The sequence below is a fragment of the Gracilinanus agilis genome, chromosome 5, assembly GCF_016433145.1.
Source record: "Gracilinanus agilis isolate LMUSP501 chromosome 5, AgileGrace, whole genome shotgun sequence".
In the NCBI taxonomy this organism is placed as follows: domain Eukaryota; kingdom Metazoa; phylum Chordata; class Mammalia; order Didelphimorphia; family Didelphidae; genus Gracilinanus; species Gracilinanus agilis.
In genome coordinates, this window is record NC_058134.1 from 198,002,764 (window position 1) to 198,016,275 (window position 13,512).

A 13,512-nucleotide genomic window follows, 5' to 3' on the forward strand; every position below is an offset into this window, starting at 1 on the left:
CTACCTTTTACCACTCTTCTGCTATGGAACCAATACTTAATTTTGATTCTAAGACAGAAGGCAAGGATTTTATTAAAATACAGGTCAACCCAGAACAAGAGTTTGACACCTTTTTGGTTTGTATCTTAGACTCCTTTGGCAATCAACTACTTATCAGAATAATGTTTTTAAATGCATAAAATAAAACATGCAGGATTACAAAGGAAACTAATTATGTTCAAATAGTTATCAACACATTTTTTTTTGAAGTTCACAAACTTCAAATCTGATCCATAAGTGACAAACCTAGGATCTAGGTTCAGCAAAAGAGTCTAAAGCAACCACCATAATCTCTGGGTCAGCCATACCCACATAGCTGGAGTCGTCCCTAGAACACAACAAAGCAGTCAGCCTGGCTGCTGTACTTTGGGTTCTGTAGTGCTCTGTTGAGGCAGCAGCTGGAGCTGGCCAATAGCTTAGGGATGGAGGAGGCAGAAAAGGAGATGGGACTTCCCATTAAAACAATGGACTGTATCTCAGATTGCAATCAGCATGAAGACTCATCCTTCATCCTTCTTCCATCATCAAGGCAGCACAGAGAGGACCAAGACTAGTTGCCTAGGAAAAATACCTTTCCCTTTCCCCACTTCCATAAATACCCAATTTAGGCTGAAAGTTGCTGCTCTGAGGTCTTCCCCCCTTTGATTATTGCTTTTCATTGCAACATTTTTATTTGCTGTGTGCCTCATTTACTCTCACTGTTATTTTGATTAGGGCTGCCTTTGGTGTTCATTTTAACCACATTCTATTTGCACAATCCACAGCCACGCAAATTATGGACCACAGGAGCACTTGGTGTCTAGAACATGTGTCTCAGTGGGAATTTGGGGCTCCAGAAGTGGCCCCTCTACCTTGACCATGCTGTAGGCACTCTTCTAGGATGCAAAGGGGCCCTGGTATCCCATTACTATTTCACTAATTCAGTCCCACACTGACAAGGAGCTCAGTGATCAGGTGCCCTTGGTAGGGAATCCTTTTAAAGCTCCCTTCACCGAAAGGTGCTTCAGTCTTGTGATTCACACTTGGTGTTCTCCTACTCATGTATCCCAGGTGTATGAATTGTGCTTCGTAAACTTTAAAGCACTGTAAGAATGCTAGCTATTTCTGTTAACCCCCTGAGGCTTGTTCACTGTCCAGTAGATCATGAGAGTGCATCTGTCCAATGCCACTGAGGAGAGAATTGTTTCATATCCACATTTCTACATAAGGACTCTTCTCCTTGTAGGCATTATTTAGCTTTATCGTCGCTATTAGTAATAGTAATAAGAATAAAAAGATATATGAACTTGCATTTGAATAGCATTTTTTTCTTTTTCAAATCTCTTTCATACACATGAGCACCTTTGAACCTCAAAACAACCATGTGAGGCTGCTATTATTATTCCTATTTTATGCACAAGGACATTGGGACATAAAGGTCACACAGCTAGCTATCAACAAGACTAAGACTCCGGACCCCAAATCTCCAGATTGCTGTGCTGGGAACTTTCCACACTACCCCGCTATCTCCAAGTTTGTTTGCCCCATTTTCCAAATTGGAGAGACTTAACCTTTGTATGTACCTAGAAGCAAATGGGAGGATTTCTGGAAAAGGAGGCAACGATGGGAAGAAACCCAAAATTACCTTCCTCTAGAAGCAGCAACTTCCTTATGCCAAACTCAGTTTTGTCCTGAGGTAGAAATGCCTTACCAATAGTTAAAAGAATTCGCCTGGCGTTTGAGGGTGGCTTTTTATTTTCTTGGCAGGGAATGCTGGTGATTGTTTTTTAAATCTGTATAAGAACATATTCTTTCTAGGATGAGACTATGCAAATGATATTAAAGTTCAAAACAATTGAGAAAACCAACTAGAAAATACAAAATAGAAACATGAGAAACACATGGAGTTAATTGAATCTGTAAACTTTTTTCAACTGTCATTGCTCAATATACACCTTATTTTGCTAGTGCTGAGTTAATTTTTAATTTTCAAAATGCCTTGCCCTCAAACATTCCAACAAAATATTTGACTGAGTAACTGCTTTCGTCCACTTCCCCAGCCCATCTGGCTCTGTGCACTGAATACTTTTGCCCTTTCCCTTGCAGTTGGAATGGAGCACTTTAGTCTTTGAAGCAGATAGTGGGGGCAGCTGCCACTGCTGCAACTCTCAAACCCCAGGTGGCTCAGGTCAGGAATACCTCATTCCATCCATTGGTGGTTTTGTGTCCTAGTGCCCTTGGGCAGAGCCCCACGGACAGGACTCTTCTTTTCCAATACAGGGATGACCTCCATCCTTAAATCATCCCCACGATGGTCAATTAGAAGGGTGACACATTGAAAGAAAAGAAAAATGGTAGGAGGGATGTAGGTTTCAGTAAGGTACAATGAAAAGGGTGCTGGATTTAGAGTTAAAGGACCTGGGATCAATCTTCATTTGGCCTCCTGGGTATACCATCAAATCATAACAATTGTGAATTATATGGGGCAGGTAGGTGGCTCAGTAGATTGAGAGCTGTGCCCAGAGGTTCTAGGTTCAAATTTGACCTCAGACACTTCCTAGCTATGTGACCCTGGGCAAGTCACTTAACCTTATTACCTACAGCATTGTTTCTAAGATGAAATGTAAGCGTTAGGAAAAAAAAAATTGGGAATCCTTCACTGTTAATGCTTCTTTTTTGTTCCTCAAGTTGAGAATTCCAACTTAAACATGAACTCTTACTTTCAAGGCTGTAAATGTACTAAATGTTTCCCAAAAAGGAAACTTTAGTTCATCTCTCCAAAGAGAGAAAACAATTAGGACAGGCATGTATTTAAACTTCCATTTAACCTTGTATTCCCAAGACTAATTGTTAAAAGATTTTGTCCTATAATTAGCACCATGCATATATGAGAACATGCTTGAAATCCTTACCCCCGATACAGACTTCTGAAATTTAAATATGCTTTTTATATGTTAGGCTATTCAAGGGTTGAAATCATAGTATATAAATGACCTTAGAGGCTACCAAGTCCAACTTCTCTTTTATAAATGAGGAGACTGAGTCTGAGAGAGGTTAAGAGACTTGCCCAAGGTCACACAACTAGAAAGAGTCTGAGGCAAGATTTGAACTTGCATTTTCCTAATTTCAAGGCCAACATAGCTGCCCTCACTTAGAAATTAACTTTTGGGACAAGATCTTAGCAGACATGGAACACATGAATTTACTAATGGTTCTTCCCTTTTTAGACACCCATTTAATGGAAGCCTCATTTAATATTCTTCATTCTCCATGCCACTTCCATCAATACAAAACATCCAGCCCTGTAAGGAGTGTATTCTGCCAGTCTTAAGCTGTACCATGTTAACAATTTTAAATTCTCTTCTTTCTTTTCTTTTTCAGGCCCTTGTGCTGCTGGAGTTGTTGGAATCAAAATGCCTCGTTACTGTCTATTTGGAGATACTGTGAACACAGCCTCAAGGATGGAATCCACAGGCCTCCGTAAGAAGAGAAACTGGCCTTCACTGTGGCCTGAACGTATATCAACAGAGTAGCATTGTAGGAAGAGCTGAAAAATATTAGAGATAAAAGGATGAATATCCTTTTCTTGGACTGAAAACTCTTTTATATGTAGAAATTTTCCCCTCTGACATCAGTCATGTTTATGGTGGCCAAAATTCAGGATTCCTTGTTTTTTATCCTGGATCATATGTAATGAGATAACCATGAAATTGAACATTGGTTCATAGGATCAGAGAAAAGCTTAATGAAAATGGTGGATAGGTCCAATGAGAAACTGAATATGTCTCATCTTGCCTTCCAATATCCATTTTATTTGGTTATTGTGAAGAGTAACACCAGTGAAGGAAATATATATGTATTTACTATTGGCAAATGCTTATATAGGAATCATCAATTCATAAATTCACCATGATGCCAAAATTTGATTGCTTAGAAATGAGGAAATATTTACCCCTAGAAATGACATTATTAAGAGTCCCTAAGTCAGCCTGCTGTTGCTCAGTCCATTTTGGACTCTTCATGATCCCATTTGGGGTTCTATTGGCAAAGATAATGGAGTGGTTTACCATTTTATTTTATAAAGTGACGCCCAAGGTCATACAGCTATTAAGTATCTCAGTCTGAATTTGAACTTAGCTCTCCTTGGCTCTAGACCAGTCATTACCAGCTAGGTGGTACTGTACCCTGAGTTCTTGAAGGCTATGAAATCAGAACACAGACTCTAGCCAGCTAGACAGTTTTGGGGATAGGCCTGGTGAAGGATTGATGGCACATCTATCTTATGGGCAAGGCTCATTACAGGGTTGGCCGTAGGATGATAAATTTTTCAACCATGGCAATGCCAAGTTACATCAGTGGAGGGAGTAGCCCAGGATGAAATGACAGATCTTTGAGATTGATGAAATATATGAATTCTATAGAATAATTGGTTCTGCAGAATTCTTCTAACATTTATAGTATCATTGTTAAGGAGAAACACTTTCCAGGTTCCCACTAGGAATACAATGAACACATCTACCATTTCCCCACTCTCAAAGACACAAACTTCTCCCCATCTTCTCACCTCTATATACACTGAGTATTCCTATTCTTTTCCCTTGCTTCCACTGATCTGGTTCTTTTGAAAATTTTAAGTTGAAGAGATGGCCTCTTGGAGTCATGGAGATGTTTGGTCAAATTGGAGACAATGGGATCTGGAAGTTGTGGGTAGTAGAGACAGTTCCAGTGGTTTCTTTTATTTATTTATTTTTATTTTTTTAAATAATTTTTTATTTTTAGAAAAATGTTCCATGGTTACATAAATCATGTTTTTACTTTACCCTTCACCCCCTCAACCCCACTCCCCACCCCCGCCATAGCTAACTTGCATTTCCACTGGTTTTAACATGTTTGGTCAGTCAACGCTTATTTACATATTATTGATAGTTACATTGGTGTGGTCTTTTCGGGTCAACATCCCCAATCATGTCCTCATCAACCCAAGTGTTCAAGCAGTTGTTTTTCTTCTGTGTTTCCACTCCTGTAGTTCTTCCTCTGAATGTGGGTAGCGTTCTTTTCCATAAATTCCTCAGAACTGTCCTGTGTCATTGCATTGCTGCTAGTACAGAAGTCCATTACATTCTATTTTACCACAGTGTATTGGTCTCTGTGTACAATGTTCTTCTAGCTCTGCTCCTTTCACTCTGCATCAATTCCTGGAGGTCTTTCCAGTTCACATGGAATTCTTCCAGTTTATTATTCCTTTGAGCACAATAGTATTCCATCACCAACATATACCACGATTTGTTCAGCCATTCCCCAACTGAAGGACATACCCTTGCTTTCCAGTTTTTTGCTTTTTTACTTATTTAGTGCCATACCTATCAAACTACCAAAAAACTTCTTTACTGGATTAGGAAAAACTATAACAAATTTCATTTGGAATAACAAAAGATCCAGAATATCAAGGGAAATAATGAAAAAAAATGTGAAGGAAGGTGGCTTAACAGAACCAGATATTAAACTATACTATAAAGCAGCAGTCATCAAAACAATATGGTACTGGCTAAGAGATAGAAGGGAGGATCAGTGGAATAGACTTGGGGTAAGTGACGTCAGGAAAACAGTGTATGATAAACCCAAAGAGTCCAACTTTTGGGACAAAAATCCACTATTTGACAAAAACTGCTGGGAAAATTGGAAAACAATATGGGAGAGATTAGGTTTAGATCAACATCTCACACCCTACACCAAGATAAATTCAGAATGGGTGAAAGACTTGACTATAAAGAAGGAAACTGTAAGAAAATTAGGTGAACACAGAATAGTGTACTGTCAGATCTCTGGGAAAGATTTTAAAACCAAGCAAGAGTTAGAGAAAATTACAAAACGTAAAATAAATAATTTTTATTATATTAAATTAAAAAGGTTTTGTACAAACGAAAACCAATGCAACCAAAATCAGAAGGGAAACAACAAACTGGGAAAAAATCTTTATAACAAAAAATTCTGACAGAGGTCTAATTTCTCAAATATACAAGGAGCTAAATCAATTGTATAAAAAATCCAGTGGTTTCTTGAGAAAGGGTTTGGTGCTCCACTGGCAAAGGGAGTGGAAGAACTGAAACTTTGGTAGCAGTTGTTTCAATGGAGTCTGATGAGGAGGAAGTAAGGGTAGGAGAGGAATGTGGGATTCTCCCAGTGTTATCTTGTTTAACAATCAACTCTCCAGAAAAAAAAAAATTGCACATGGCATACTTTTAAGCTTAATCTGTGTTATTAAAGCTTTAGCCATCACTTTCTTGAATTTCAGTCAACAAAATGAATTAACCAAACAATAAGTCAAGCCCTGACTTATAATGTTTGTCTTTCTCAAGTATATATGCTCACACTGAAAGACTGATTCTCCTAAGCAGGGTTAATCACATCACTGAATCTTCTAGCTACCTCATCCTCAAGAGGAATAGAGTCTCCTTAACAAAAGAAGTAAAGACTTTGAAGGCATAGTGCCTTCAGGGAATTTTCTCAGGAGCAGCAGCTATAGGAGTCATCCTTGACTCTTCTTATTTCCTCATACCACATGGCCAATATATTGTAAATCTCACTAATTCTACATCTATAACATAACTTTCATACTTGTCTTCTTCACTCACATGGCCACCACCCACGTGGTATTTCTTGACATTACATCATCATGCAAACAAGGTCAAAATCCCAAGTTCCCTGCCCCAAGCTAGGACACATCTACTGCTACTGTAGACAAACATGCAAAAATCTATGATGCTAATTAGGAAACAGTCTACAGAATATTGAAAATCATCTGCACTTCCACGTGAAAGGAAATGCTTTAAGTAGGTCACAAAGTCTCTTTTTAGGAGGATACCAAAATAATAAGAGCAGTTGAAAAAGAATGGTAGAATAAGTGAGAACACTTGTGACTATGAAAGTGGATTCTGAATGGAAGTAATTTTATTTTGCTTTTCCTTTCTAGCTTTGAGGATTCATGTGAGTGGATCTACTATTGCCATTCTGAAGAGGACCGAATGCCAGTTCTTATATGAAGTGAGAGGAGAAACGTACTTAAAGGTAACAGATATAAGATAGTTCTTATATGAAGTGAGAGGAGAAACGTACTTAAAGGTAACAGATATAGAAACACCAACCACTACTTTTATTTATTGTAATTATACTTAGAAATGTTCAACAAAGTTGAAAAAGGTAGAGACAGAATCTCACAACATTGTTCTAATTATCCTTTCTGCCTAGTCCTCATTGATTAATAATCCATGTGAGAAATGTCAACATATTAATTTTGTTAATTAATTAATTTTGTTTCAAGTAAATGGTCTCAGATTTGACACAAAAAAAGTCTTTTTTCCCCCTTCTACATTCAGGGCCTGAAGAAATGGATCTATTGTTTTCCTTACATATGTATCAATAACCTTCTCTTTACCTTTTCAGCTAGGGGAGCTATATCCCAAGAGAGGCACTGGACTATATTGATAAATGTATAGCAACCAGCCGTTCAAAAATCATTTCATCTACATTATTTACATTTTCTCCATCACTTTCTCAACAATGATACCTGTTATCTCATTTCTATGTTTTCTCTTCTGCAGGGTAAACAGCTCCAACTCCTTCAACTAGTTTTCTTGTGTCATGGACTTAAGGCACTTTTCTATCCTTTATCATCCTAATCATTTTTGTTTGTTTTTTCTCTGGATAATCTCTAGCATATCACTGTCTTTTAAAAATATAATATTTTAGATATAATTTGATCAGGGTAGAATAAAATACTGAATAGCTCCCACTTTGTTCCTGAAAACTATTCAGGAGTGTGCTGGTAAATGTTTTACAATCAGGTCCCCTCACAAAATGTATATATTACACACTTTTTAGTTTAATATGTATTTTAACATTTTCTCCATTATTTTCATATATCTAGACAATCAACAAAATAATAAATCAAGCTCTGTTTTGTAACGTTTGCAGATTTCTGAAGTGCAAACTCACAACAGAAATTTAACGATTGGCTTATTCAGGAATATGAGTTGGTTTTAGAATACTCCTGAAACTACACCTCTCTTAAAATAGCCCTATATGTATGTGTGTGTGTGTGTGTGTGTGTGTGTCTGTGTATGTATATACACATACTTTTTTCTATTTCTTTACATCCATAAAAAGTGCTTCCCTGGTTTTCCCCATAAGAAGATGGATGAGAGAGAAAGAGACACACACAGAGAAAGAGAGACTGACAGATAGATAGACAGAGACAGAGAAAAAATGCCCTTTCTTTCTGTCTTTAATTTCCTTGAGGTATACGCCTAACAGTAGTATTATGTATTTACTCTAATCCCTTTAAACTATTAAAGCTTAAAATAGTACTAAGACTTTTGGAACACCTTGTATAGCATAAAAGTTTAGTCTAAATCAGTAGCACCTGGGCAGTAAAGTGGAAAAAGAACTGAATTTGGAGTTTAGGAATTGTGAATTCAAATTCTAGCTCTGCCACCTACTTGTATGATTTTATGAATGCTATTTTGCTTCTCTGATCCCCAGTTGAGGGGGTTAGATTCAACAACCACTAAGGTCTAGTCTAACTCTAAATCCATCAATGTATTAGCCTATTGTTTGCCAATCTGCCTTCCAGTTTTCCCAGAAATTCCAGTCAAACAAGGAGTTCTCCAAATAGTTAGTGTTCTTGGGTTTATCAAAAACCCAGCTACTAAATTCACTTATTTTTAGTTCTTGCTTATCTAGTCTATTTCCCTAATCTTCTTTTCTACTTTTTAATTAGTGCCAAATAGTTTAGACAACTACTGCTTCTTGTTATAGTAGGAGATCTAGAACTGTCACTGCCCTGTCCTTTCTCTTTTTCCCCCTTTGATTATTTTCCTTGAGATTCTACTTAAACCTATTCTTGCAAATAAATTTTGTTATTGTCTGCTTTTTGAAAGTAATCCCTTGGGCACATTAACATACTATTGATGGAGCTATGAATTAAAATAGCCATTCTAGAAAATAATTTGGAACTCTGACCCTAAAATCTCTAAACTGTGCATACTTCTTGACCCAACTACACTTCAACTACACCTAAAACCCAAGGAGAGGAAATGGAGGAAATAGGAGAGGAAATAAAGAGGGGAAAAAACCCCTTTGTGCAATAACAAAAAATTAGAGCAGCTCTTTTTGTGGGAACAAAGAAATGGAAACTAAGAAGTGGAGGTGCCTACCAATTGATGAATTGTTGGACAAATGCTATTGTGTTAGCAGAAATGACAAAAAGGACAGGTTCAGAGAAATCTGGGAAGATGTCTATGAATTCCTTTATTCCACTATTAATAATGCATGGGTTTTTTTCTGTCTCATTAGGGAAGAGGAACTGAGACCACCTACTGGCTTACGGGTGTTAAAGATCAGGAGTATACTTTGCCAACACCCCCTTCTGTGTAAGTTATAGAATGGGAAATGGGGGTACAGAAAGAAAGGAAAATTGGCCATCTTGGTTGTCTGATCTAGACAGGCAGTTTTCAAGCATTCAAACTTTCTGGTTTCAGAAACCATTTATAATCTTTAAAATTACTGAGAATCCCAAAGGGATTTTCTTTACATATGTTGTATTTAGCAATATTTGCTATATTAGAAATTAAAACTGATAAATTTGAAAAATATCTCTTAAATCATTAAAAATAATAATAAATCATATTATATGTTCATATAAATTCTATTTTGCATAAGCTATATTTTCCAAAAATTATTTTTAAAAATTGTGATCTCATAGGTAAGAACTAAAAGTTTCTTGGAGGCCCTCAAGGGTCTTTAGCCCATACTTTGAGAAATGTTCCTCTAGACTTCATTGTGCATATGAAATATAATCTTTGATAAATCCTGTGTGCATGAAAATAATATATCTGATATATGTAATTATCATAAACTAGTAATTAAGAAGCTATACATGAGTAGACTACACAAATTTTGCTTCCTAGCCTTTCTGGGAGTCTTTTTAGGTTTATATTATATACATATACGTATATATATAATATAAACCTAAATAGACTATATATATGTATATATGTATACATATATATATATATACAAATGTATGTGTATATATACACATATGTATATATACACATACTATATAAAACAATATTCCTTTCTATGTTCTAATGAGACAAAAAAAATGGAGATAAGCCAACTTTTGACTTGCCACCAGAGTTGTGAAGCTAGTTTCTACCTCTATTCCTGGAGAAAAATCCAGCTAGATAAGGAATAAGAGCTCTACTTCTTCCATCCTTGAAGTCTTCAGATCCCACCTACCCTAGGCTAGGGTCACTTGTGGAAATACATTTTTTATAACTACAATACAAATGGCAAGATTACCTAGGACATAAGCAGGTTTTCAGCCTTGATATGTTGGAAACTGTCTAAGTTATCTAGAAAAGCCATTCACCTAGTCATTATAAGCAAAGCCTAGACACTGAGGTCTCTGATGTTTTGAGAGTCCTTGAGTATGTCTAGAATTGAAGCTATGATGTCTATAGTTCATAGACACTCAGCATCCCATGGTATCTAGGTTTCTCAGTAGTTTGGAAAATGACCAAGACTATAGCAAATATTCAGATAACTTTTTCCTTGACCTGCAACAAAGACAAGCTTCTAAACATAGTCAACTCTCTGATAGGGACCAAAGGTCCCCAGTTAAACCTTTTGTACTTGTACTGAGAATAGCTCTATAACCTCTAGCCAGTAGAGCCATGAGATCAACTCAAACTCTTGGAGTTCTATTATTGTGGACTAAGCCTAAATTTGTCTTTGACCAACAAGTTCCAGGTTTGTGAGTCACTTAATAAACAAGCATTTTTAAAGTACCTACAATATGCCAGTAACTGTGCCAAGTGATGAGAATACAAAGAAAGACAAAGAACATTCCCTATTGTCAAAGGTCTCACAGTCTAATGGAGGGACACAATATACAAATAACTATTGAGCTATTTTATTGTTGTTCAGTCATTTTCAGTCATATCTGGCTCTTTGTGACCCCCATTTGGGGTTTTATTAGCAGAGATATGTTTACCATTTCCTTCTCCAGCTCATTTTACAGATGAAGAAACTAAAAGAAATAGAGTTAAGTGGCTTGCCCAGAGTCACACATCTAATACGTATCTAGAACCAGTTGAATGATGAAATCAGACATCAAACTGTAGAGATTTAAGAAGAGAATGAGAAGTGAGAAAGTGGAAGCACCAATTATGTATGACCTTCTCAAGTCACAAAAGATGACAGGAGAGATATGAGATGCCAGTTATCAAGGGGGAGGGGGGATGAACAACTTAAAATATAAAACAATAAAAACAATCAGTTTAAAGCTTTGGGGAAATGTCAGGATATTTCATAAAAATCTGGGATAAAATATCTACGATGATAGGAGCAACAAACACCAGAAATATCAGGTCAGACACTGTCACTGGTCCCTATCACAGGTCTGAACCAACAGAATTAAAACAACTAAGAAGGCACAGTCCTCTTTCACACAACACATCCCAAGGTTTAGGTCGGACATCCTTCATACTGTTACCCATTTAGAGTTCTCAGGAGTACCAGCCAAAACCTCTTCCTCCTACTATGGAAGGTTATCAAGGGAATAATACCAAAATTCTGACCCCTTTAGAGCCCTCTACTGAGAGCCGACCATCTTCTTTGATGGGGGTACCAAGAAGACTTCCCTTCATCTGGAATGACCAGAACCACATCAAACCTTTTTTACTCTGATTCTTCTCCAAGAATAACTTGTACTATTTAGAAATATATGCTCTTTAGGGATGATTTCCAGGGCTCTTGAGATTCATTGTACTACTTCAAAATCAATAAGTATTTTTTGAGTGCTAGGCATTTGGAATACAAAAAAGAAAGATCATTCCTATCCTGATGGAGACAAATGGCAGGGGAAGGATGACAAGGTACCAATGGAGGGGTATGGTGGAGAAGTCAAGATATGCAGGAGTAGAGTTGAGAGGGAAGTGAGGGATGAGTATGGCTGGCCTAGGCACTTCCTCAAAATGGAGCTTCCTGGAAGAGCTCTCCAATTGGAAGAGGGGCTCTCACACCAGAGGAAGTTGTCAGGGTGAAAAAGTTGCTGGGGAGTGATGGAGAACTCCACAGAGAAAGGAGCAGAGCCAGGAAAGGACATGGTTTTAGCCCTTCCAGGATCAGCATATATAAAAACATTTCAACTTGTGATGGTTGTTGTTTTAAGCCTTTTCCTTCTGTTTTAGAATCCAAAGTAAAGGTGGTAAGGGCTAGGCAGCTGAGATTAAGTGACTTGTCTAAGCTCACACAGCTAGGAAGTATCTGAGACCTAATTTGAACCCAGGACCTCCCCTCTCCAGGCCTGGCTTTCCATTCACCGGACTACTTAGCTGCCCCTTTAACTTAATTTTTATCCCTATCAAGATGAAATCAAATCTATTTCTACCCAGAGTTGTTTCTATTCAAAGAAACCAATGTGTGTGGAAGCCCCTTATGAACAGTAAAGCATTATACAAACATAAAGTAATCCATATTTTACACTCAAGAGTGGTCATGATCATTGGCTATAAAACTTAATTTATAAGATATAATTTTATATAAATCTTTATGAATTTATAATTTATAGAGACCCAAGACAGCCTTGGAGCAGAGGAATCCTATATATGAATTAATGTTACAATCTTTTCCTTCTTTTCAGTGAGAATCAGCAACATCTACAGGCAGAATTTTCCAACATGATCGTTGAATCTTTGCAGAAGAGGCAGGCCCAAGGTTTAGCAAACAGGAAACCAAGGCGTGTGGCCAGCTATAAAAAAGGCTCCCTGGAGTACTTACACCTGAACACTACAGATGATAATAATACCTATTTTTAAATCTAAGCAGGTGCTAAGATCTTAGTTAAATCAGAATCCACATAAGCAAGAGATCTTGTTAATCTCAGAAGTTTGCCTTGTTAGTAAGACATCAAAGAAATAGAAAAGATCTAGAAGCTTTCTCCATCTTTTTGGTCATCTTCTTGGAATATGATTTTTTCTATGAGTGATATTCATTTCCTTAGTTGATGCAACTACATGTTGCTATGTGGCCTTATCTTAACAGTTTCTCGATGAAGTTTCTACTGAGGTAAAAAGGAAAGATAACTTTTCTAGAACTCAAGGAAATTCCACTCTTGTGGAGTTTTTATTTTTTGTTTGTATCATTGCTCTTTTTCTTGCTGTTTCCATGTTGGTATTTTTAATTACCACAATTTTATTTTAAATGTTCTCTCTGTAAAATTATCTTTAACTTGTAATTTTTGGAGGAAATGTTTTGTTCTATTTAATAAGAATGAAATAAAGAGTTTGTTTGGTTCTGTGTATGGACTCCCATATATTTGATTCATTTTGCCGAACAAACTAATCCAATTCTCCTAGGTGGTCAAAACTGATGTTTTGTATGATTTTCAAGCAGGTTACCTCAAGTATCTGGGTCCTGATCTTTTCATTT

General features: G+C 36.9%; 1 protein-coding gene across 1 annotated transcript in view; it reads left to right on the plus strand.

Annotated features, from left to right (window-relative positions):
* Window positions 1–12,899, plus strand: part of GUCY2C (guanylate cyclase 2C) — a 92,931-nt gene extending 80,032 nt beyond the window's left edge. Inside the window, exons 24-27 of the mRNA XM_044678080.1 lie at window positions 3,400–3,498; window positions 6,989–7,083; window positions 9,370–9,446; window positions 12,725–12,899. Coding sequence (XP_044534015.1) covers window positions 3,400–3,498; window positions 6,989–7,083; window positions 9,370–9,446; window positions 12,725–12,899 — 446 coding nt within the window. The remainder of the gene's footprint in view (window positions 1–3,399; window positions 3,499–6,988; window positions 7,084–9,369; window positions 9,447–12,724) is intronic.
* The last annotated feature ends 613 nt before the right edge of the window (window positions 12,900–13,512 follow it).